Here is a 26,492-nt window from a genome sequence, read left to right as displayed (position 1 = left end):
ATTTGAGGAGACCACCACCTGCTTCAGGCCATTGACCCCTCCCCATTCTAAAGTAACCATTGCCATGGGATGTACTTTTCTCTGATTGTCAGCGTTGGTGACTGTGTAAGTTTTTCCAGTCAGGTATTGGCCAGGGGAAACCAGTTTCTCTGTCACCATGGTGACACTGGCACCTGTATCCCTCAGGCCCTCTATTCTAGTCCCATTAATTAAGAGTTGCTGTCTGTATTTTTGCATGTTAGGCGGCCAGACAGCTAGTGTGGCTAAATCCACCCCACCCTCAGAAACTAGAGTAGCTTCAGTGTGGACCCTGATTTGCTCTGGGCACACTGTTGATCCCACTTGGAGACTAGCCATACCAGTGTTACCTGGATGGGAGTTTGGAGTGGAACCTTTCTTGGGACAGGCCTTGTCTCCAGTTTGGTGTCCATGCTGTTTACAGCTATGACACCAGGCCTTTTTGGGATCAAAGTTTTTACCCTTGTACCCATTGTTTTGTGAAGAGGCTCTGGGCCCACCCTCCTGTGCAGGTTTTTGGGGGCCTGTAGAAGACTCTTTACTATTTTTAGTTTTGGTTGTCTCATCACCCTTCTGCTGGGGAGTCTTCGTGACCCCTTTCTTTTGGTCACCCCCTGTTGAAGTCTTGGACACCCTTGTCTTGACCCAATGGTCCGCCTTCTTTCCCAATTCTTGGGGAGAAATTGGTCCTAGGTCTACCAGATGCTGATGCAGTTTATCATTGAAACAATTACTTAACAGGTGTTCTTTCACAAATAAATTGTACAGCCCATCATAATTACTTACACCACTGCCTTGAATCCAACCATCTAGTGTTTTCACTGAGTAGTCAACAAAGTCAACCCAGGTCTGGCTCGAGGATTTTTGAGCCCCCCTGAACCTAATTCTGTACTCCTCAGTGGAGAATCCAAAGCCCTCAATCAGGGTACCCTTCATGAGGTCATAAGATTCTGCATCTTGTCCAGAGAGTGTGAGGAGTCTATCCCTACACTTTCCTGTGAACATTTCCCAAAGGAGAGCACCCCAGTGAGATCTGTTCACTTTTCTGGTTACACAAGCCCTCTCAAAAGCTGTGAACCATTTGGTGATGTCATCACCATCTTCATATTTAGTTACAATCCCTTTGGGGATTTTCAACATGTCAGGAGAATCTCTGACCCTATTTATGTTGCTGCCACCATTGATGGGTCCTAGGCCCATCTCTTGTCTTTCCCTCTCTATGGCTAGTATCTGTCTTTCCAAAGCCAATCTTTTGGCCATCCTGGCTAACTGGATGTCCTCTTCACTGGAGTTATCCTCAGTGATTTCAGAGTTGTTGGTCCCTCCTGTGAGGGAACCAGCATCTCTGACTATTATTTGTGGAGTCAGGGCTTGAGAAGCCCTGCTCTCCCTAAGTAGGACTGGAGGGGGGGAATTTCCCTCCAAGTCACTATCTTCATCCTCTGAGTTGCCATCCTCAGAGGGGTTGGCCTTTTCAAACTCTGCCAAAAGCTCCTGGAGCTGTACTTTGGTAGGTTTGGGGCCCATTGCTATTTTCTTTAGTTTACAGAGTGACCTTAGCTCTCTCATCTGTAGATGGAGGTAAGGTGTGGTGTCGAGTTCCACCACATTCACATCTGTGCTAGACATTATGCTTCTAAAAGTTGGAATACTTTTTAAGAAACTAAAACTGGTTCTAGAATCTAATTCAAACTTTTACAAACTTTTAAACTCTAAAAGAAATGCTAAACAGGATCTAACACAAGGCCCTAGCAGGTCTTTTAAGAATTTAGAAAACTTTTCAAATTGCAAAAATCAATTTCTAATGACAATTTTGGAATTTGTCGTGTGATCAGGTATTGGCTGAGTAGTCCAGCAAATGCAAAGTCTTGTACCCCACCGCTGATCCACCAATGTAGGAAGTTGGCTCTGTATGTGCTATTTCAAAGTAAGGAATAGCATGCACGGAGTCCAAGGGTTCCCCTTAGAGGTAAAATAGTGGTAAAAATAGATAATACTAATGCTCTATTTTGTGGTAGTGTGGTCGAGCAGTAGGCTTATCCAAGGAGTAGTGTTAAGCATTTGTTGTACATACACATAGACAATAAATGAGGTACACACACTCAGAGACAAATCCAGCCAATAGGTTTTTTTATAGAAAAATATCTTTTCTTAGTTTATTTTAAGAACCACAGGTTCAAATTCTACATGTAATATCTCATTCGAAAGGTATTGCAGGTAAGTACTTTAGGAACTTCAAATCATCAAAATTGCATGTATACTTTTCAAGTTATTCACAAATAGCTGTTTTAAAAGTGGACACAGTGCAATTTTCACAGTTCCTAGGGGAGGTAAGTATTTGTTAGGTTAACCAGGTAAGTAAGACACTTACAGGGCTTAGTTCTTGGTCCAAGGTAGCCCACCGTTGGGGGTTCAGAGCCACCCCAAAGTCACCACACCAGCAGCTCAGGGCCAGTCAGGTGCAGAGTTCAAAGTGGTGCCCAAAACGCATAGGCTAGAATGGAGAGAAGGGGGTGCCCCGGTTCCGGTCTGCTTGCAGGTAAGTACCCGCGTCTTCGGAGGGCAGACCAGGGGGGTTTTGTAGGGCACCGGGGGGGACACAAGTCCACACAGAAATTTCACCCTCAGCGGCGCGGGGGCGGCCGGGTGCAGTGTAGAAACAAGCGTCGGGTTCGCAATGTTAGTCTATGAGGGATCTCGGGATCTCTTCAGCGCTGCAGGCAGGCAAGGGGGGGATTCCTCGGGGAAACCTCCACTTGGGCAAGGGAGAGGGACTCCTGGGGGTCACTTCTCCAGTGAAAGTCCGGTCCTTCAGGTCCTGGGGGCTGCGGGTGCAGGGTCTCTCCCGGGCGTCGGGACTTTAGGTTCAAAGAGTCGCGGTCAGGGGAAGCCTCGGGTTTCCCTCTGCAGGCGGCGCTGTGGGGGCTCAGGGGGGACAGGTTTTGGTACTCACAGTATCAGAGTAGTCCTGGGGTCCCTCCTGAGGTGTTGGATCGCCACCAGCCGAGTCGGGGTCGCCGGGTGCAGTGTTGCAAGTCTCACGCTTCTTGCAGGGAGCTTGCAGGGTTCTTTAAAGCTGCTGGAAACAAAGTTGCAGCTTTTCTTGGAGCAGGTCCGCTGTCCTCGGGAGTTTCTTGTCTTTTCGAAGCAGGGGCAGTCCTCAGAGGATGTCGAGGTCGCTGGTCCCTTTGGAAGGCGTCGCTGGAGCAGGATCTTTGGAAGGCAGGAGACAGGCCGGTGAGTTTCTGGAGCCAAGGCAGTTGTCGTCTTCTGGTCTTCCGCTGCAGGGGTTTTCAGCTGGGCAGTCCTTCTTCTTGTAGTTGCAGGAATCTACTTTTCTAGGGTTCAGGGTAGCCCTTAAATACTAAATTTAAGGGCGTGTTTAGGTCTGGGGGGTTAGTAGCCAATGGCTACTAGCCCTGAGGGTGGGTACACCCTCTTTGTGCCTCCTCCCAAGGGGAGGGGGTCACAATCCTAACCCTATTGGGGGAATCCTCCATCTGCAAGATGGAGGATTTCTAAAAGTTAGAGTCACCTCAGCTCAGGACACCTTAGGGGCTGTCCTGACTGGCCAGTGACTCCTCCTTGTTATTCTCATTATTTTCTCCGGCCTTGCCGCCAAAAGTGGGGCCTGGCCGGAGGGGGCGGGCAACTCCACTAGCTGGAGTGTCCTGCTGGGTTGGCACAAAGGAGGTGAGCCTTTGAGGCTCACCGCCAGGTGTGACAATTCCTGCCTGGGAGAGGTGTTAGCATCTCCACCCAGTGCAGGCTTTGTTACTGGCCTCAGAGTGACAAAGGCACTCTCCCCATGGGGCCAGCAACATGTCTCGGTTTGTGGCAGGCTGCTAAAACTAGTCAGCCTACACAGATAGTCGGTTAAGTTTCAGGGGGCACCTCTAAGGTGCCCTCTGTGGTGTATTTTACAATAAAATGTACACTGGGATCAGTGTGCATTTATTGTGCTGAGAAGTTTGATACCAAACTTCCCAGTTTTCAGTGTAGCCATTATGGTGCTGTGGAGTTCGTGTTTGACAGACTCCCAGACCATATACTCTTATGGCTACCCTGCACTTACAATGTCTAAGGTTTTGTTTAGACACTGTAGGGGTACCATGCTCATGCACTGGTACCCTCACCTATGGTATAGTGCACCCTGCCTTAGGGCTGTAAGGCCTGCTAGAGGGGTGTCTTACCTATACTGCATAGGCAGTGAGAGGCTGGCATGGCACCCTGAGGGGAGTGCCATGTCGACTTACTCGTTTTGTCCTCACTAGCACACACAAGCTGGCAAGCAGTGTGTCTGTGCTGAGTGAGAGGTCTCCAGGGTGGCATAAGACATGCTGCAGCCCTTAGAGACCTTCCTTGGCATCAGGGCCCTTTGTACTAGAAGTACCAGTTACAAGGGACTTATCTGGATGCCAGGGTCTGCCAATTGTGGATACAAAAGTACAGGTTAGGGAAAGAACACTGGTGCTGGGGCCTGGTTAGCAGGCCTCAGCACACTTTCAATTGTAAACATAGCATCAGCAAAGGCAAAAAGTCAGGGGGCAACCATGCCAAGGAGGCATTTCCTTACATCACACAAAAGTTAAACGTATCTTTCTGAGGATCTTTTAGGTCTTATTGGTCAGGTACAGGCAATTCGAAACCATTTTGTAAAGAGAAGATTGAGTGTACAGTCATCGTTTAGCTGCCAACAGACAATATGGCATGCTGTAGAAATATTTATTACTATGACAATTTTTACCTTGAAATAATCCAGGAACTCCCTTAGAGTCATCTCCTTCCCAGTGGCTTGCATGCCTCGAACTTCAAAGCGGTCCCACAAGCTCCACTCATTCTCATAGTACTGCAACAGGAATACATGGGTAGGGTTTACTGCCAATGAACCCTGGCTTTCAAGTAAAACAGAGATATTAAAGCTGTGGACAGAGAAAGCATGAGGCCCAGTGCCAGCCAACTCTGGTTTTCAAATAATAATAAAAAAAAAAAAAATGACCAAGCTTTAACTCAAGTTCTTCGGCGCGAACATCTTGCTTTACCAGGATGAACTGCACACCAACTACAGAAATGTGGGACAATTCATAACTAAATGAATGTCTGGATGATCCAATGCGAGAGCAACTTGTGCTCTGTGGCCATATTTTAAACTGCCAGTCAGCTCATACCTGCATGCTAAAGCAATGGCTTCTTTACCACACACTGCCAAAAGGTAAAGTACAAAGTGGACCTTGCATAGGCAAGTTTACTGAAGAATTCTAGGGTCACTTTCATGCTACATGATTAACTACCAATAAATTCACGTTACCGGATTCTCAATTAGTCTATGAAACCCCCCCCCCAAACTCACCTTGTTTTTTGGTGCAGAGATGGGTTCGGAGAAGGCAAAGAAAGGCAGCGCCAGGTTCATGAAACCATTCTTGAATGATTCAATCTTCTTGTGACCCTGGACAATTTTGTAAAGCTCGAGGCACACTAGCCCCACCACTGCGGATGTGGTAGTAGCAATGGCTGGGATAATTTTTCCAGCTATCAGCTTACTCTACAGGAAACGGAATGAAGTGAAAAAGAATGTCAAAGAGATATACACTCTTCCATACCTACTGAGGTAGTAACTAATCTGCAAGGAGCTGTGTGTAGCAGGAAATCAAATTGCATTATTTAAAAAAAGAATATGAAGGCAGGACTTCAAGTCTTGCTGCTGCAATGCAGTCATGTTTATAAATCTTACTAATTAACTATTATTTTAAGTGGAAAAGTCGGAGGAGCCCAACGCCCAAGCCAGCAAATCATTGCTCCCCCCACCGAACACAGCAAGTGCTAAAGCATACACTCGGGAGTTCTCAAAAACAGGGGCATTTCTCAAACAAGCAGCTTATGGCAGACACTGAGTTATTAGTTGAGAAGGACGCAAGTCCTTCACAAGTAAATAGTCCGCAAGTGTCTTTTTACTGCGAACCAAGTACCCCATTGTGACACTTGATTCTCAGGATAGCGAAGCAATGCAGTCAATGGCCTACTCACTAGCAGGCGTTTGGGCATAGTAACGCCAGCACGATGGTATGCTACACTACTCAAATTATTGCTCAGTCAGTGTTTTTAAAAATAAAAAAAAAGGAAAATGACTTTTGTTACCCACACAACTACTACAAATATATACAACCAGGTAGATGGTAATACATTTGGTGAGACCCCTTGAAGCCCCTGATTCCTATAATCACAATACCACAACCTATACTAGACACAATATCATAATGTAAAGGGTGTCACTCTTAATCAAGTAGGACTATTAGCTTTGCGAGGGTGTCAACCACACTAGTAAACGCAGCAACATATTCTAGTTTTAAGATAGACCCAAATGTAGGAAGTTGGCTCTGTATGTACCATTTCAAAGTAAGAAATAGCATGCACAGAGTCCAAGGGTCCCCTTAGAGGTAAGATAGTGGCAAAAAGAGATAATTCTAATGCTCTATTTTGTGGTAGTGCGGTCGAGCAGTAGGCTTATCAAAGGAGTAGTGTTAAGCATTTGTTGTACACACACAAGCAATAAATGAGGAACACACACTCAGACAATTCCAGGCCAATAGGTTTTTGTACGGAAAAATATCTTTTCTTAGTTTATTTTAAGAACCACAGGTTCAAGATTTACATGTAATACTTCAAATGAAAGGTATTGCAGGTAGGTACTTTAGGAACTTTGAATTAGCAAAATAGCATATACAGTTTTCACATAAATCACATATAGCTATTTTAAAACTAGACAGTGCAATTTTCAACAGTTCCTGGGGGAGGTAAGTGTTTGTTAGTTTTTGCAGGTAAGTAAACCACCTACGGGGTTCAAGTTTGGGTCCAAGGTAGCCCACCGTTGGGGGTTCAGAGCAACCCCAAAGTTAACACACCAGCAGCTCAGGGCCGGTCAGGTGCAGAGGTCAAAGTGGTGCCCAAAACGCATAGGCTTCAATGGAGAAGGGGTGCCCCGGTTCCAGTCTGCCAGCAGGTAAGTACCCGCGTCTTTGGAGGGCAGACCAGGGGGGTTTTGTAGGGCACTGGGGGGGGGGGGGGGGGGGGGGGGGGGGGGCACAAGTCAGCACAGAAAGTACACCCTCAGCAGCACGGGGGCGGCCGGGTGCAGTGTGTCAAGTCTCACGCTTCCGGCGGGAAACGCAAGTTGTTTCAAAGTTGCTGCTTTGTTTCAAAGTTGCAGTCTTTGGTGAACAGGGCCGCTGTCCTCGGGAGTTCTTGGTCCTTCTAGAGCAGGGCAGTCCTCTGAGGATTCAGAGGTCGCTGGTCCCTGGGGAGAGCATCGCTGGAGCAGTGTCTTTAGAAGGGGGGAGACAGGCCGGTAGAGCTGGGGCCAAAGCAGTTGGTGTTTCCGTCTTCTCTGCAGGGTTTTTTCAGTTCAGCAGTCCTCTTCTTCTTAGGTTGCAGGAATCTATCTTGCTGTGTTCTGGGAGCCCCTAAATACTCGATTTAGGGGTGTGTTTAGGTCTGGGGGTTAGTAGCCAATGGCTACTAGCCCTGAGGGTGGCTACACCCTCTTTGTGCCTCCTCCCTGAGGGGAGGGGGGCACATCCCTAATCCTATTGGGGGAATCCTCCATCTGCAAGGAGCAGAGTCACCTCAGCTCAGGACACCTTAGGGGCTGTCCTGACTGGCCAGTGATGACTCCTTGTTTTTCTCATTATCTCCCCTGGACTTGCTGCCAAAAGTGCCTAAGGTGTCCTGAGCTGAGGTGACTAACTTTTAGAAATCCTCCATCTTGCAGATGGAGGATTCCCCCAATAGGATTAGGGATGTGACCCCCTCCCCTTGGGAGGAGGCACAAAGAGGGTGTACCCACCCTCAGGGCTAGTAGCCATTGGCTACTAACCCCCCAGACCTAAACACGCCCTTAAATTTAGTATTTAAGGGCTCTCCCTGAACCTAGAAACTAGATTCCTGCAACAACAAGAAGAAGGACTGCCTAGCTGAAAACCCCTGCAGAGGAAGACCAGAAGACAACCACTGCCTTGGCTCCAGAAACTCACCTGCCTGTCTCCTGCCTTCCAAAGAACTCTGCTCCAGCGACGCCTTCCAAAGGGACCAGCGACCTCTGAATCCTCTGAGGACTGCCCTGCTTCGACGACGACAAGAAACTCCCGAGGACAGCTGATCTGCTCCAAAAAGACTGCAACTTTATCCAAAGGAGCAGCTTTAAAGAACCCTGCAATCTCCCCGCAAGAAGCGTGAGACTTGCAACACTGCACCCGGCGACCCCGACTCGGCTGGTGGAGAACCAACACCTCCGGGAGGACCCCCGGACTACTCTACGACTGTGAGTACCAAAACCTGTCCCCCCTGAGCCCCCACAGCGCCGCCTGCAGAGGGAATCCAGAGGCTTCCCCTGACCGCGACTCTCTGAAACCTAAGTCCCGACGCCTGGAAAAGACCCTGCACCCGCAGCCCCCAGGACCTGAAGGACCGGACTTTCACTGCAGAAGTGACCCCCAGGAGTCCCTCTCCCTTGCCCAAGTGGAGGTTTCCCCGAGGAAGCCCCCCCTTGCCTGCCTGCAGCGCTGAAGAGATCCCTTGATCTCTCATTGACTTCCATTGCGAACCCGACGCTTGTTCTAACACTGCACCCGGCCGCCCCCCGCGCCGCTGAGGGTGAAATTTCTGTGTGGGCTTGTGTCCCCCCCGGTGCCCTACAAAACCCCCCTGGTCTGCCCTCCGAAGACGCGGGTACTTACCTGCTGGCAGACTGGAACCGGGGCACCCCCTTCTCTCCATTGAAGCCTATGCGTTTTGGGCACCACTTTGAACTCTGCACCTGACCGGCCCTGAGCTGCTGGTTTGGTAACTTTGGGGTTGCTCTGAACCCCCAACGGTGGGCTACCTTGGACCAAGAACTGAACCCTGTAAGTGTCTTACTTACCTGGTAAAACTAACAAAAACTTACCTCCCCCAGGAACTGTGAAAATTGCACTAAGTGTCCACTTTTAAAATAGCTATTTGTGAATAACTTGAAAAGTATACATGCAATTGAAATGATTCAAAGCTCCTAATGTACTTACTTGCAATACCTTTCAAACAAGATATTACATGTTAAATTTGAACCTGTGGTTCTTAAAATAAACTAAGAAAATATATTTTTCTATACAAAACCTATTGGCTGGATTTGTCTCCGAGTGTGTGTACCTCATTTATTGTCTATGTGTATGTACAACAAATGCTTAACACTACTCCTTGGATAAGCCTACTGCTCGACCACACTACCACAAAATAGAGCATTAGTATTCTCTTTTTACCACTATTTTACCTCTAAGGGGAACCCTTGGACTCTGTGCATGCTATTCCTTACTTTGAAATAGCACATACAGAGCCAACTTCCTACAGCACGTCTACACAGTAGTGCTTGGTAAATGTGTGAGGCGTAGACCATGTGGCTGCCTTACATATTTCGTGCATTGGAATATTCCCTAGGAAGGCCATGGTAGCGCCTTTCTTTCTGGTTGAGTGTGCCCTTGGTGTAATGGGCAGTTGTCTTTTTGCTTTAAGGTAGCAGATTTGGATGCACTTAACTATCCATCTGGCTATACCCTGTTTCGATATTGGGTTTCCTGCGTGAGGTTTTTGAAATGCAATAAACAGTTTCGTTTTTCTGATGTTTTTAGTTCTGTCGATGTAGTACATTAGGGCTCTTTTGACGTCTAATGTATGTAGTGCCCTTTCAGCTATGGAATCTGGCTGTGGGAAGAACACTGGTAGCTCTACCGTTTGATTTAGGTGGAACGGTGAAATAACCTTTGGCAAAAATGTAGGATTGGTCCTTAGGACTACTTTATTTTTGTGTAGTTGGATAAAAGGTTCTTGTATTGTAAACGCCTGAATTTCACTTACTCTTCTTAGAGATGTGATGGCGATGAGAAATGCAACTTTCCATGTTAGGAATTGTATTTCGCAAGAGTGCATAGGTTCAAAGGGTGGACCCATGAGTCTTGTTAAGACGATGTTGAGGTTCCATGAAGGAACGGGTGGTGTCCTTGGTGGTATAATTCTTTTGAGGCCTTCCATAAACGCTTTAATGACAGGTATCCTAAATAGTGAAGCTGAATGGGTAATCTGCAGGTATGCAGATATTGCTGCTAGGAGTATCTTAATGGAAGAGAAGGCGAGGTTCGATTTTTGTAAGTGTAGTAAGTAACCCACTACATCTCTTGGAGATGCGTGTAATGGTTGAATTTGATTATGATGGCAGTAGCAAACAAATCTTTTCCATTTGCTTGCATAGCAGTGTCTAGTGGATGGTCTTCTGGCTTGCTTTATGACTTCCATACATTCTTGTGTGAGGTTTAAGTGTCCGAATTCTAGGATTTCAGGAGCCAGATTGCTAGATTCAGCAATGCTGGGTTTGGATGCCTGATCTGTTGTTTGTGTTGCGTTAACAGATCTGGCCTGTTGGGCAACTTGACGTGGGGTACTACTGATAGGTCTAGCAGTATTGTGTACCATGGTTGCCTTGCCCACGTTGGTGCTATCAGTAGGAGTTTGAGTTTGTTTTGACTCAATTTGTTTACTAGATATGGAAGGAGAGGGAGAGGGGGGAAAAGCATACGCAAATATCCCTGACCAGTTCATCCATAGGGCATTGCCTTGAGACTGCCTGTGTGGGTATCTGGATGCGAAGTTTTGGCATTTTGCGTCCTCCTTTGTTGCAAATAAGTCTATTTGAGGTGTTCCCCAACGTTTGAAGTAAGTGTTTAGAATTTGGGGGTGAATTTCCCACTCGTGGACCGGTTGGTGATCGAGAGAGATTGTCTGCAAGTTGATTCTGGATCCCTGGAATAAACTGTGCTATTAGGCGAATGTGGTTGTGAATTGCCCATTGCCATATTTTTTGTGCCAGCAGGCACAGCTGTGTCGAGTGTGTCCCCCCCCTGTTTGTTTAGATAATACATTGTTGTCATGTTGTCTGTTTTGACAAGAATGTATTTGTGAGTTATGATTGGTTGAAATGCTTTTAATGCTTGGAAAACTGCTAGTAGTTCGAGGTGATTTATATGCAGCTTTCTTTGATGTACGTCCCATTGTCCTTGTATGCTGTGGTGATTGAGGTGTGCTCCCCACCCTGTCATGGAAGCATCTGTTGTTATCACGTATTGTGGCACTGGGTCTTGGAAAGGCCGCCCTTTGTTTAAATTTATGTTGTTCCACCATAGAAGCGAGAGGTATGTTAGGCGGTCTATCAACACCAGATCTAGAAGCTGACCGTGTGCTTGAGACCATTGTGATGCTAGGCACTGTTGTAAGGGCCGCATGTGCAACCTTGCGTGTGGGACAATGGCTATGCAGGAGGACATCATGCCTAGTAGTTGTAATATCATCTTCGCCTGTATTTTTTGTGTTGGATACATGCGTTGTATAATCTTTTGGAAATTTTGAACCCTTTGTGGACTTGGAGTGGCTATTCCCTTTGTTGTATCTATTGTGGCTCCTAGGTATTGTTGTACCTTGCACGGCAGAATGTGTGATTTTGCATAGTTGATGGTGAAACCGAGTTTGTAGAGGGTTTGTATGACCTGATCTGTGTGGTGTGAGCACCTTGTCAGTGAGTCGGTGTAGGAAGTTGGCTCTGTATGTGCTATTTCAAAGTAAGGAATAGCATGCACAGAGTCCAAGGGTTCCCCTTAGAGGTAAAATAGTGGTAAAAATAGATAATACTAATGCTCTATTTTGTGGTAGTGTGGTCGAGCAGTAGGCTTATCCAAGGAGTAGTGTTAAGCATTTGTTGTACATACACAAGACAATAAATGAGGTACACACACTCAGAGACAAATCCAGCCAATAGGTTTTTATATAGAAAAATATCTTTTCTTAGTTTATTTTAAGAACCACAGGTTCAAATTCTACATGTAATATCTCATTCGAAAGGTATTGCAGGTAAGTACTTTAGGAACTTCAAATCATCAAAATTGCATGTATACTTTTCAAGTTATTGACAAATAGCTGTTTTAAAAGTGGACACTTAGTGCAATTTTCACAGTTCCTGGGGGAGGTAAGTTTTTGGTTAGTTTTACCAGGTAAGTAGGACACTTACAGGGTTCAGTTCTTGGTCCAAGGTAGCCCACCGTTGGGGGTTCAGAGCAACCCCAAAGTCACCACACCAGCAGCTCAGGGCCGGTCAGGTGCAGAGTTCAAAGTGGTGCCCAAAACACATAGGCTAGAATGGAGAGAAGGGGGTGCCCCGGTTCCGGTCTGCTTGCAGGTAAGTACCCGCGTCTTCGGAGGGCAGACCAGGGGGGTTTTGTAGGGCACCGGGGGGGACACAAGTCCACACAGAAATTTCACCCTCAGCAGCGCGGGGGCGGCCGGGTGCAGTGTAGAAACAAGCGTCGGGTTTTCAATGTTAGTCTATGAGAGATCTCGGGATCTCTTCAGCGCTGCAGGCAGGCAAGGGGGGGATTCCTCGGGGAAACCTCCACTTGGGCAAGGGAGAGGGACTCCTGGGGGTCACTTCTCCAGTGAAAGTCCGGTCCTTCAGGTCCTGGGGGCTGCGGGTGCAGGGTCTCTCCCAGGCGTCGGGACTTTAGGTTCAAAGAGTCGCGGTCAGGGGAAGCCTCGGGATTCCCTCTGCAGGCGGCGCTGTGGGGGCTCAGGGGGGACAGGTTTTGGTACTCACAGTATCAGAGTAGTCCTGGGGTCCCTCCTGAGGTGTTGGATCGCCACCAGCCGAGTCGGGGTCGCCGGGTGCAGTGTTGCAAGTCTCACGCTTCTTGCGGGGAGCTTGCAGGGTTCTTTAAAGCTGCTGGAAACAAAGTTGCAGCTTTTCTTGGAGCAGGTCCGCTGTCCTCGGGAGTTTCTTGTCTTTTCGAAGCAGGGGCAGTCCTCAGAGGATGTCGAGGTCGCTGGTCCCTTTGGAAGGCGTCGCTGGAGCAGGATCTTTGGAAGGCAGGAGACAGGCCGGTGAGTTTCTGGAGCCAAGGCAGTTGTCGTCTTCTGGTCTTCCGCTGCAGGGGTTTTCAGCTGGGCAGTCCTTCTTCTTGTAGTTGCAGGAATCTAATTTTCTAGGGTTCAGGGTAGCCCTTAAATACTAAATTTAAGGGCGTGTTTAGGTCGGGGGGGTTAGTAGCCAATGGCTACTAGCCCTGAGGGTGGGTACACCCTCTTTGTGCCTCCTCCCAAGGGGAGGGGGTCACAATCCGAACCCTATTGGGGGAATCCTCCATCTGCAAGATGGAGGATTTCTAAAAGTTAGAGTCACTTCAGCTCAGGACACCTTAGGGGCTGTCCTGACTGGCCAGTGACTCCTCCTTGTTGCTTTCTTTGTTCCCTCCAGCCTTGCCGCCAAAAGTGGGGGCCGTGGCCGGAGGGGGCGGGCAACTCCACTAAGCTGGAGTGCCCTGCTGGGTTGTGACAAAGGGGTGAGCCTTTGAGGCTCACCGCCAGGTGTCACAGCTCCTGCCTGGGGGAGGTGTTAGCATCTCCACCCAGTGCAGGCTTTGTTACTGGCCTCAGAGTGACAAAGGCACTCTCCCCATGGGGCCAGCAACATGTCTCTAGTGTGGCAGGCTGCTGGAACCAGTCAGCCTACACAGCTAGTTGGTTAAGTTTCAGGGGGCACCTCTAAGGTGCCCTCTGGGGTGTATTTTGCAATAAAATGTACACTGGCATCAGTGTGCATTTATTGTGCTGAGAAGTTTGATACCAAACTTCCCAGTTTTCAATGTAGCCATTATGGTGCTGTGGAGTTCGTGTAAAACAGACTCCCAGACCATATACTCTTATGGCTACCCTGCACTTACAATGTCTAAGGTTTTGCTTAGACACTGTAGGGGCACAGTGCTCATGCACTGGTACCCTCACCTATGGTATAGTGCACCCTGCCTTAGGGCTGTAAGGCCTGCTAGAGGGGTGTCTTACCTATACTGCATAGGCAGTGAGAGGCTGGCATGGCACCCTGAGGGGAGTGCCATGTCGACTTACTCATTTTGTTCTCACCAGCACACACAGGCTTGTAAGCAGTGTGTCTGTGCTGAGTGAGGGGTCTCTAGGGTGGCATAAGACATGCTGCAGCCCTTAGAGACCTTTCTTGGCATCAGGGCCCTTGGTACTAGAAGTACCAGTTACAAGGGACTTATCTGAATGCCAGGGTGTGCCAATTGTGGATACAATGGTACATTTTAGGTGAAGGAACACTGGTGCTGGGGCCTGGTTAGCAGGGTCCCAGCACACTTCTCAGTCAAGTCAGCATCAGTATCAGGCAAAAAGTGGGGGGTAACTGCAACAGGGAGCCATTTCTTTACACAAGCCCCCCCCAGCCTACAGGCCAGGAGACTCAGCCCAAGCTGGGAGAGTCTTCCTAGTCTGTCAGGCGAGGAAGAGTAGGAGAAATAGGCTGGTTAGTTGCAGGGCCTACTCTGCCTTACATCCTTCTGTTCAGGTCATTCCCTTTGGGGAACTGACCCACTTCCACAGTGATAGGACCTAGTCTGAATTGCCTCTTGTCTGCCTCTTCAATGTCTCCACCCATTCTTTCTATTTTGGTCTTAGAGGTGTCCACCTCTGCTAACCTTATCTTGGCCAGGGTCACCCCTAGCTTACCCAGAGAGGTTACCCAGAGCTGGAGTAACCCCACCATGACCAATAGGGTCAGGGGGCCTAACTTGCTATTTGGCATGGGGTCAGACCACCATGCTAAGGATAGTGCAGCCATAAAGGCTAACACCCAGCAGAGGCCACTGACAGCTGTCAGTGCCCAGAACCACACCTTTAGCTCTTCACCTAAAAGGGAAGGGGCTAAGTTACAGGCTTCTTTGGGTTCAGGTTGCCTGTCTGCTGTATTGGAGTGGGGGGTTACCACATCTTGTAGTAAACACCCTTCTTCCACTCTTTCTTCTGTTAGCTGAGGAGCCACCCACTCAGGTTTAACAGTTGCCTGACTAGCCAGGACTTCTTGTGGGTCAGGTTGGACTTTATCAGGGCCATTTTTGGAGTTCTCCCCTACTGGAGCAGAATCTCCCTGGCTTGCTGTAACCTTGGCTAAAGGTTGTCCACCCCTCCTACTCTGTTTTCTTTTCTTCTTCTTCTGGGGCCTGCTTGCATTTACTGCAGAGGCAGGATTTCCAGAATCCTTGGGAGAGGACTGGCACTGGACCAGTTCCTCTCTTGGGCTCTGACTAACCTCTGGGTAGTCATTTCCAAGGAGACAATCAAGGGGGAGGTCTGTACTGACTACTACCCTTCTCCAGCTAAGAGTGCCACCCACTTCTATGGGCACTAAAGCCACAGGCCTCTTAGTGACCCTGTCTAGGCTAACTCTTACCCTGGCAGTCTCACCTGGGATGTACTGGTTTGAGAGCACCAGCCTGTCATGCACAATAGTGTGACTGGCACAAGTGTCTCTCAGGGCAGTGGTTGGGATTCCATTCACCAGTAGGTGGTGGAAGTGTCTACTTCCCTCTGGAATCTCCAACTCACCTGTTGGGCCCTGTTTCCAGTTGAAGGCTAGGAAGACCTCCTCATCTGAGGAGTCATCTCCCATGGCTACACTGGTTACCCCAGGAATTTTGTTCTGGGGTTTGTTTTTGGGACAAGAAGTGTCCTTGGTGTGGTGCCCAGACTGTTTACAGTTGTGGCACCAGGCCTTAGTGGCATCCCAGTTCTTACCCTGGTACCCACCTTTGTTTTGGGTTGTGTCTTGGGGCCCACCCACCTGTTCTGGTTTTTGGGGGCCTACAGAGGACTCTTTTTCTTTGTTTCTAGTGTCACCCACTTTCTCCTGGGGAGTTTTTGTAACCCCTTTCTTTTGGTCACCCCCAGTGGAAGTTTTGGTTACCCTAGTCTTGACCCAGTGGTCTGCCTTCTTTCCCAATTCTTGGGGAGAAATTGGACCTAGGTCTACCAGATACTGATGCAACTTTTCATTGAAGCAGTTACTTAAAATGTGTTCTTTCATAAACAAATCATAAAGCCCAACATAGTCACACACTTCATTTCCAGTTAACCAACCATCTAGTGTTTTTACTGAGTAGTCTACAAAATCAACCCAGGTCTGGCTCGAGGATTTTTGAGCCCCCCTGAATCTAATTCTATACTCCTCAGTGGAGAATCCAAAGCCCTCAATCAGGGTACCCTTCATGAGGTCATAAGATTCTGCATCTTTTCCAGAGAGTGTGAGGAGTCTATCCCTACACTTTCCAGTGAACATTTCCCAAAGGAGAGCACCCCAGTGAGATCTGTTTACTTTTCTGGTTACACAAGCCCTCTCAAAAGCTGTGAACCATTTGGTGATGTCATCACCATCTTCATATTTTGTTACAATCCCTTTGGGGATTTTTAGGATGTCAGGAGAGTCTCTGACCCTATTTAAGTTGCTGCCACCATCGATGGGACCTAGGCCCATCTCTTTTCTTTCCCTTTCTATGGCTAGGAGCTGCTTTTCCAAAGCCAATCTTTTGACCATCCTGGCTAACAGGGGGTCATCTTCACTGAGGCTATCCTCAGTGATTTCAGAGGTGTTGGTCTCTCCTGTGAGGGAACCAGCATCTCTGACTATTATTTTAGGAGTCAGGGTTTGAGGGACCCTGTTCTCCCTAGATAGGACTGGTAGGGGGGAATTTTCCTCCAAGTCACTATCCTCTTCCTCTGAGTTGCCACCCTCAGAGGGGTTGGCCTTTTCAAACTCTGCCAAAAGCTCCTGGAGCTGTATTTTGGTAGGTTTGGGGCCCATTGTTATTTTCTTTATTTTACAGAGTGACCTTAGCTCCCTCATCTTAAGATGGAGGTAAGGTGTGGTGTCGAGTTCCACCACAGTCACATCTGTGCTAGACATTTTGCTTCTAAAAGTTGGAATACTTTTTAAGAATCTACAACTGGTTCTAGAATCTAATTCAAACTTTTACAAACTTTTAAACTCTAAAAGAAATGCTAAACAGGATCTAACACAAGGCCCTAGCAGGTCTTTTAAGAATTTAGAAAACTTTTCAAATTGCAAAAATCAATTTCTAATGACAATTTTGGAATTTGTCGTGTGATCAGGTATTGGCTGAGTAGTCCAGCAAATGCAAAGTCTTGTACCCCACCGCTGATCCACCAATGTAGGAAGTTGGCTCTGTATGTGCTATTTCAAAGTAAGGAATAGCATGCACAGAGTCCAAGGGTTCCCCTTAGAGGTAAAATAGTGGTAAAAATAGATAATACTAATGCTCTATTTTGTGGTAGTGTGGTCGAGCAGTAGGCTTATCCAAGGAGTAGTGTTAAGCATTTGTTGTACATACACAAGACAATAAATGAGGTACACACACTCAGAGACAAATCCAGCCAATAGGTTTTTATATAGAAAAATATCTTTTCTTAGTTTATTTTAAGAACCACAGGTTCAAATTCTACATGTAATATCTCATTCGAAAGGTATTGCAGGTAAGTACTTTAGGAACTTCAAATCATCAAAATTGCATGTATACTTTTCAAGTTATTGACAAATAGCGGTTTTAAAAGTGGACACTTAGTGCAATTTTCACAGTTCCTGGGGGAGGTAAGTTTTTGGTTAGTTTTACCAGGTAAGTAGGACACTTACAGGGTTCAGTTCTTGGTCCAAGGTAGCCCACCGTTGGGGGTTCAGAGCAACCCCAAAGTCACCACACCAGCAGCTCAGGGACGGTCAGGTGCAGAGTTCAAAGTGGTGCCCAAAACACATAGGCTAGAATGGAGAGAAGGGGGTGCCCCGGTTCCGGTCTGCTTGCAGGTAAGTACCCGTGTCTTCGGAGGGCAGACCAGGGGGGTTTTGTAGGGCACCGGGGGGGACACAAGTCCACACAGAAATTTCACCCTCAGCAGCGCGGGGGCGGCCGGGTGCAGTGTAGAAACAAGCGTCGGGTTTTCAATGTTAGTCTATGAGAGATCTCGGGATCTCTTCAGCGCTGCAGGCAGGCAAGGGGGGGATTCCTCGGGGAAACCTCCACTTGGGCAAGGGAGAGGGACTCCTGGGGGTCACTTCTCCAGTGAAAGTCCGGTCCTTCAGGTCCTGGGGGCTGCGGGTGCAGGGTCTCTCCCAGGCGTCGGGACTTTAGGTTCAAAGAGTCGCGGTCAGGGGAAGCCTCGGGATTCCCTCTGCAGGCGGCGCTGTGGGGGCTCAGGGGGGACAGGTTTTGGTACTCACAGTATCAGAGTAGTCCTGGGGTCCCTCCTGAGGTGTTGGATCGCCACCAGCCGAGTCGGGGTCGCCGGGTGCAGTGTTGCAAGTCTCACGCTTCTTGCGGGGAGCTTGCAGGGTTCTTTAAAGCTGCTGGAAACAAAGTTGCAGCTTTTCTTGGAGCAGGTCCGCTGTCCTCGGGAGTTTCTTGTCTTTTCGAAGCAGGGGCAGTCCTCAGAGGATGTCGAGGTCGCTGGTCCCTTTGGAAGGCGTCGCTGGAGCAGGATCTTTGGAAGGCAGGAGACAGGCCGGTGAGTTTCTGGAGCCAAGGCAGTTGTCGTCTTCTGGTCTTCCGCTGCAGGGGTTTTCAGCTGGGCAGTCCTTCTTCTTGTAGTTGCAGGAATCTAATTTTCTAGGGTTCAGGGTAGCCCTTAAATACTAAATTTAAGGGCGTGTTTAGGTCGGGGGGGTTAGTAGCCAATGGCTACTAGCCCTGAGGGTGGGTACACCCTCTTTGTGCCTCCTCCCAAGGGGAGGGGGTCACAATCCGAACCCTATTGGGGGAATCCTCCATCTGCAAGATGGAGGATTTCTAAAAGTTAGAGTCACTTCAGCTCAGGACACCTTAGGGGCTGTCCTGACTGGCCAGTGACTCCTCCTTGTTGCTTTCTTTGTTCCCTCCAGCCTTGCCGCCAAAAGTGGGGGCCGTGGCCGGAGGGGGCGGGCAACTCCACTAAGCTGGAGTGCCCTGCTGGGTTGTGACAAAGGGGTGAGCCTTTGAGGCTCACCGCCAGGTGTCACAGCTCCTGCCTGGGGGAGGTGTTAGCATCTCCACCCAGTGCAGGCTTTGTTACTGGCCTCAGAGTGACAAAGGCACTCTCCCCATGGGGCCAGCAACATGTCTCTAGTGTGGCAGGCTGCTGGAACCAGTCAGCCTACACAGCTAGTTGGTTAAGTTTCAGGGGGCACCTCTAAGGTGCCCTCTGGGGTGTATTTTGCAATAAAATGTACACTGGCATCAGTGTGCATTTATTGTGCTGAGAAGTTTGATACCAAACTTCCCAGTTTTCAATGTAGCCATTATGGTGCTGTGGAGTTCGTGTAAAACAGACTCCCAGACCATATACTCTTATGGCTACCCTGCACTTACAATGTCTAAGGTTTTGCTTAGACACTGTAGGGGCACAGTGCTCATGCACTGGTACCCTCACCTATGGTATAGTGCACCCTGCCTTAGGGCTGTAAGGCCTGCTAGAGGGGTGTCTTACCTATACTGCATAGGCAGTGAGAGGCTGGCATGGCACCCTGAGGGGAGTGCCATGTCGACTTACTCATTTTGTTCTCACCAGCACACACAGGCTTGTAAGCAGTGTGTCTGTGCTGAGTGAGGGGTCTCTAGGGTGGCATAAGACATGCTGCAGCCCTTAGAGACCTTTCTTGGCATCAGGGCCCTTGGTACTAGAAGTACCAGTTACAAGGGACTTATCTGAATGCCAGGGTGTGCCAATTGTGGATACAATGGTACATTTTAGGTGAAGGAACACTGGTGCTGGGGCCTGGTTAGCAGGGTCCCAGCACACTTCTCAGTCAAGTCAGCATCAGTATCAGGCAAAAAGTGGGGGGTAACTGCAACAGGGAGCCATTTCTTTACAGTCGGTCTTGATTAGCCAGTCGGCTAGATACGGGAATACGTGTATTTGCTGCCTTCCGATGTGTGCAGCCACTACTGCTAGGCACTTTGTGAAGACTCTTGGTGCAGTTGTTAAACCGAAGGGCAATACTTTGAATTGGTAATGTATTCCTTTGAATACGAACCGTAGGTATTTCCTGTGCGACGGATGTATTGGTATGTGGAAATAGGCGTCTTTGAGATCTAAGGTTGTCATGTAGTCCTGTTGCTTTAGCAATGGTAACACTTCTTGTAGCGTGACCATGTGAAAGTGTTCTGATTTGATGTAGGTGTTTAGTGTTCTGAGGTCTAGGATTGGTCTCAGTGTTTTGTCCTTTTTTGGTATTAGGAAGTACAGTGAATAAACTCCTGTGTTTATTTGCGTCTTTGGTACTAGTTCTATTGCGTTCTTTTGCAACAATGCTTGAACTTCTATTTCCAGAAGGTCTGAATGTTGTTTTGATAAATTCTGTGCTTTTGGTGGTATGTTTGGAGGGATTTGGAGAAATTCTACGCAATAACCATGTTGGATAATTGCTAAGACCCAAGTGTCTGTAGTTATTTCCTCCCATGCTTGGTAATACGGACCTATTCTTCCCCCCACTGGTGTTGTGTGGAGGGGATGAGTGACCTGTGAGTCACTGTTTGGTTGTAGGGGTTTTGGGGCTTTGAAATTTTCCCCTATTCCTAGGGAATTGTCCTCTGTATTGGCCCCAAAAGCCTCCCCTTTGGTACTGTCCCTGGTAGCTGGACAGTGTTGCCTGTGAGGTGCTGGCTTGTGTGGCCTGACCCCGAAACCCCCCTCTAAAGGTTGTTTTGCGGAAGGTGCTGTAAGTGCCTCTGCTCTGCGGGGAGTAGAGTGCGCCCATGGCTTTAGCAGTGTCTGTGTCCTTTTTGAGTTTCTCAATTGCCGTGTCCACTTCTGTTCCGAACAGTTGTTTCTCATTGAATGGCATATTGAGCACTGCCTGCTGTATCTCTGGTTTAAAACCAGACGTTCGTAGCCATGCGTGCCTTCTTATAGTCACAGATGTGCTAATTGTTCTTGCAGCTGTGTCCGCTGCATCCATAGAGGAGCGTATCTGATTATTAGATATGTTCTGTCCTTCCTCAACCACTTGTTTCGCCCTTTTTTGTAGCTCTTTGGGTAGATGCTCAATGAGGTGTTGCATCTCGTCCCAATGGGCTCTGTCATAGCGCGCAAGTAGTGCTTGAGAGTTAGCGATGCGCCACTGGTTTGCAGCTTGTGCTGCAACTCTCTTTCCGGCTGCATCGAACTTGCGGCTCTCTTTATCTGGGGGTGGTGCATCCCCAGATGTGTGGGAGTTGGCTCTCTTGCGAGCTGCTCCTACTACGACGGAATCTGGTGGCAGCTGTGAGGTGATGAAAACAGGGTCTGTGGGAGGTGCTTTATATTTCTTATCCACTCTTGGTGTAATTGCTCTACTCTTGACCGGCTCCTTGAAGATTTCCTTTGCGTGCCGAAGCATTCCTGGGAGCATAGGCAGGCTTTGGTAGGAGCTATGGGTGGAGGAGAGGGTGTTGAATAAGAAGTCATCCTCGACTGGTTCCGAGTGTAGGGACACGTTGTGGAACTCTGCTGCTCTAGCCACCACTTGTGAGTATGCTGTGCTATCTTACGGTGGTGAGGGCTTTGTAGGATACGCCTCTGGACTGTTGTCCGACACTGGGGCGTCGTATAAGTCCCATGCGTCTTGGTCCTGGTCACCTTGGCTCATGGTGGTGTGAGCTGGGGAATGTGATTGAGTTTGTGCCAGTGAAACGTTAGTTACAGGTGGAGGAGAGGGTGGCGGAGTTACCTTTTTCACCATTTTTGTTTGTGGTGCTTGGTCTGACAAACTCCAGTCTCCTTTTTCTCCTAATAGGGGGAAGGGTGCTTATTTTCCCTGTTCCTTCCTGTATAAAAATACGTTTCTGAGTGTGGTCCACTTCGGTGGATTGCAACTCTTCCTCAAATCTATGCTTTCGCAGCTGAGAGGACAGTGATTGCTCCTCTGAATAGGAACCGGTAGTTGGGTCGGTTGCGGGTCGTTTTGGCACCGAAACCCTGTCTGTACTCTTTTTCGGCTCAGAGGTGACCTTTTTCGGAGTCGAACCCTCTCGGCGTCGATCTTCCTCGGTGCCGCTGTCTCTGAGTCGAGCAGTTTCGGCTCCGCTATCTCGGCGTCGATGTTTTCCAGCAGCACTTTCTCGGTCCCGAGAAGGCTGCGTGCCGGTGTCTCGACCGGAGTCGGACGATCTCGGCCTTTTTCGGTGCCGATGGTCGGTCACCGAATTTATGGGTCGAGCCATGGCCTGGTGGCAGTGGCGTCCCCTGGGCCTTGTCACTTTTCTTGTGTGCTGGCTTCGACGTCTTACTCACAGTTTTTTGTTCGTCGAATTCCTCAGAGTCCGAGTCATGGATCGAGAAGGTTCCTTCTTCCTCGAACTCTCGGTGAGCTGTCGGCGTGGACGCCATCTGCAGTCGTCTGGCTTGACGGTCACGGAGTGTTTTTCGGGACCGGAACGCACGACAGGCCTCGCAAGTCTCTTCACTGTGCTCAGGCGACAGGCACAGGTTACAGACCAAATGTTGGTCTGTATACGGGTATTTGTTGTGGCATTTAGGACAGAAACGGAACGGGGTCTGTTCCATCAGCGTTGTTTCACACGCGGTCGGGCCGATCAGGCCCCGACGGGGGATCGAAAACTACCCCGAAGGGTACCGGAGCTCTTCACTCTTCGATTCGGTGTTGATTCTAACTAAGCCGATCCCGAACGCAACAATACCAACGTAATTTTCCGATATTTAGCTAACTTTCCGTTCCGAAACCCGGAGCGAAAGGAACACGTCCGAACCCGATGGCGGAAAGAAAACAATCGAAGATGGAGTCTACGCCCATGCGCAATGGAGACAAAGAGGAGGAGTCCCTCGGTCCCGTGACTCGAAAGACTTCTTTGAAGAAAAACATCTTGTAACACTCCGACCCAACACCAGATGGCGGGCTATGCACAACATGTGTATCTACAGCGACAGATGCCATCGAACATATAGTTTTGGGCCTAGTCACGGAGGAAACTGTCCTTTCTAATGTCACACTTGTTCAACTGAAACATTATGCACCCTACCTTGTGGGCAGAAAGGGCTGTTCAGGGGTGACTTATTTAATATTTTAAATCAAGTATTGCTACCTGTCAAAAGTGATTTGGACAGGTCTGTGCAGGAGGACTCAAGCTGCTGTTGTCAGGCTACAAAGGGTGGGCCTAAAGCCATGTTTTGACTGCCACCAGAGCAAATTGCACAACAGGTGTTGCAGTCCACAAGCGGCTTTAAATTTCTATACCATGGATGTACGTATGCACTATATACTATGGGCTTATAAGAAAATAAATGTGCCAATCAGGTTTTACGCCAACTTGAACAAGTTTTAGAGATCAGTACACATACAGAGGACACAGGATAGAAGCGCCAGTGTTATATGTCTAGCTTACACCCCCCCCCCAGAAAAAAAAGCAAGACCACCACCCAAAGAGAGGTCACTGTGTAACGCCCAGGAACTGGGTGAGGCATAGTTAATGGCTCTATCGTGTGCGGAGGCCTTTGGTCCCCCAGATTGACATAAGACTAATTAAATTGGCCCAGAAGTGGTGACAAAAACCTGGAATCAGATTAGAAGCGGAGCCTGAGAAATAAGACAATTCTTAAAGTATGATAAGGAGTGTGGATGTGATGTAACGGACCGTGGCTCTAGTCTCTGGATACATGTTAAACCCTAGATTGATACCTTGACAGACCCTGTAGGCCTAAGTAGGACAAAACTGTACTTTAGTGCAGGTTATGTAACAGTCTGAGCCCGTCAGAACCTTCAGTAAGCACTATGAATGCCCACTAAGAGGCTCACCCCAGGGCAGTACCAAACCCTAAAGGGTGCCTTCTGCAACGGGCAGATAAAGGGCAATGCATGGCAGTAGTCTCACATGCACAGCACAAACTTGGGTACACATGTATCAGCCCAGAACCTCTTCTAGCTGCGAAGTAGCGGCCTTATCCGCAAAGGCAGACACTGGCAGTTAGCACTCTGTCCATTTACCATAAATTTACCTTGAGTGAGACTCAGGCAGTAAATGTCCAAAAACCAGGAAGTCAAAAGCAAATAACTCACGTGGATAAAGCAGACAGATTCCACTTGGTCGCAGCAGAGAAGTATTCATTGTCAAAATGTGTCATCTGATGAGATTGACTAGTTCAACAAAACAGCTTCTTAAATGTATGAGAGACTGTGGCTGGAGACTGCTAAACACAGCTCAGAAATACACTGTGGACAGCACCACTCCAACACTATCCCTGCTATCGGAAACAGATTTAGGCAGATATGTTGCGTGCACATTTGCAGTCACAAGTTAGCCGAAATCATACACTCACTGTACATCTTTGCTGTGAGAAGGTTAATCTCATAAACCCCAGCGCCTTTTCAATTTCGGAGTTCCGCACTATTAATGTTTTAGATGCTCAATAGCAACATTTTTCTCCAGTGCAGTGGTAATACTTTTTACACCTACCTTATGCCGATCTGCTGCAGGAATATCATAGTTCTCAGCCCGCAGGTTGGAGGCAGCAACAATGAAATCCATGTGGAAGTTGGTGTCGTCATCCTAGTGTAAATCGAAAAAGACACATTATCCAAGTGCTTCACTGGCAGATCGCAATGAACCACAACTGACAAATATAGCACTTGAATCCCTTTCAGGGTCCAGCTATGTGTAGGAAACCACTTCACCTTTTCAAAGTCAAGGGGAAACATTCTGAAGGGCGCCAACTTGTCTGGTCTAGGAAGCAAGTTCTTCAGCTCTTCCAATCGACTGTCATCTGGCACAGCAAAGAGAAGAGGAATCAAGCAAACATTGTCAGCAAATCCCAAACCAAAAATGTATGCACAATTTTAAATTCAAACGATTTAGAGAAAAGAGGACATATTCCACAAGATAATTTTGAAAATTGAGGAAGTTTACTAGTTCTCTAACATGTAAATGAAAGTTGCACTGTTGGTAATACTCACTATAAAAAGGTCCTTTAACATGGTTTGCGGTTTGACTGGACTGCGCAATCTGGCAATTTTACAAGGGAACCAAAGCAGGATTTGGCCCAGGCACCCAGGATGATGTCTGTAAGGGCTCTTAACAAGGCAACAGGGACTCAATACTGGTTTGCCCTGGTTGTGGAGGACTGCAGTCAGGACTGGAGTCTCAACCGCCAAGATGGGGAAACTAGAGGTCAAAAACTTCGGCTTCCTACCACATAACCAATATGAAGCAGGCATTTTCCTCCATTGAGGAGCAAGGAGTGGGGCCAAGGCCGGTGTCAAGAGAGGTGTAAGGCCACTTTCTTCCTAGAGGTCCTAGTAGCAATATTTTCAAGACCTGCCCTGCAGAACCAGATGTTATGCCGCTCAGACAGGGAAGGCAAGGGTTGCGGTTCAATTGCCCATGTTGCATTTGGGGTGGGCTCACTGAGTGAGCAAACACAATAGGATGTGCCTTGTCCTCTAGCGTTAGAGTCTGCACTGGCATTGAAATTCCAGGAGCTGGCATGGGCTGTGGAGGTGGAGTCTGACGAGGACTCCGGTAGACGTCCAGCAAGGATAACCGAGGGCCCAACTGGCGCCAAGGACAAACCTGCCGGTGGTAGCTAAAATTGAGGGCCTCTCACTCCATGGGGTCCGCATGCACGCAAGAGGGAGTCCGAAGGGATCAGAAGAGTTGCAATCTGGCCTTGCAGAACTCTTGGCTCTGCTTTGGAGTCACAGATGGCTGTAGAAATTTGGGTTGGGTGCAGGACACGTTGTAGGGAGACAGAGCTGCATGGCGACACCCTCACATTTTCTCAGGTGTACAAGAGTGGCAGGATGGGGTTGAATTCTGTTTGGATTTTTATGTTTTTTTCCTTGGACTTGCCTGAGGATTTGGAATGTGATGATCAACCTTGGGTCCAGGAGTGGCATTGGTGTTTGGACTTGGACCAGTCCCGACATGGGGGTCTTCTGATGCTTGACCACGTGTAGATTTGTGGTCCGAAATGGCCTTCAGAATCACTGAGCAGTCACTGCAGGACAAGAGTTTGCTTCAGAGTCTTTTCAAGGTTTAAAACCAGTTTTGGGATGTGACAATTCCCTTGCACAGTGTATGATCATGAGGTAAGTGGGTCTCGAAAGAGACGAGAGGTAGCTCTGGATCTGCGTCTGGTGCTGTGGAAAGGAACTGATGGCAGCGCATGGGAGTGGCACCTATATTAGCTCCCCATTCCATTTCTGGAGCAGTCTGGTGAGGACTGTGTGTTGAGACTCCACATGGGTCCCGGGAACACACTTGGGGGTAGGAGATAAATGTGTTGGGGTGGTTTGACCCTATTGAGACCCTGCATATAGCCTTAACTACTGGTGTGTGTGTGTGTAGGAGGAGAAATGTTCCCTATTTTGCGTGTAAGCTTCAATTGCAGCTAAGTGAGGCACACAGAAGTATAAAATAAGCCAGACTACTGGAGACCAAGTAAACATATGTCCTGGACAGCAGGTTCTAGTGGACAGTTCTCTTCCACTTGGCTTGCTTGTGTAGCTTGTCTATGGGACAAGAGTTTTGCAAGATGTTCATGTATTCTTGTGGGAGAATAGTTAAACATCTAGGACCTCAGGTGCCAAATCG

General features: G+C 48.3%; 1 protein-coding gene across 2 annotated transcripts in view; it reads right to left on the bottom strand.

The window, feature by feature from the left end:
• Window positions 1-26,492, bottom strand: part of UBA1 (ubiquitin like modifier activating enzyme 1) — a 293,145-nt gene that overhangs the window by 55,649 nt on the left and 211,004 nt on the right. For both annotated transcript variants that reach the window (XM_069209518.1, XM_069209517.1), the window contains exons 21-24: window positions 24,575-24,663; window positions 24,357-24,449; window positions 5,369-5,560; window positions 4,766-4,867 (exon numbers count right to left, since the gene is read on the bottom strand). In XM_069209518.1, coding sequence (XP_069065619.1) covers window positions 4,766-4,867; window positions 5,369-5,560; window positions 24,357-24,449; window positions 24,575-24,663 — 476 coding nt within the window. The remainder of the gene's footprint in view (window positions 1-4,765; window positions 4,868-5,368; window positions 5,561-24,356; window positions 24,450-24,574; window positions 24,664-26,492) is intronic.

This window comes from Pleurodeles waltl, chromosome 10, assembly GCF_031143425.1.
Source record: "Pleurodeles waltl isolate 20211129_DDA chromosome 10, aPleWal1.hap1.20221129, whole genome shotgun sequence".
Classification (NCBI taxonomy): Eukaryota; Metazoa; Chordata; class Amphibia; order Caudata; family Salamandridae; genus Pleurodeles; species Pleurodeles waltl.
The sequence above is the reverse complement of the archived record's forward strand: the minus strand, read 5'-3'. Positions and strand labels throughout refer to the sequence as shown.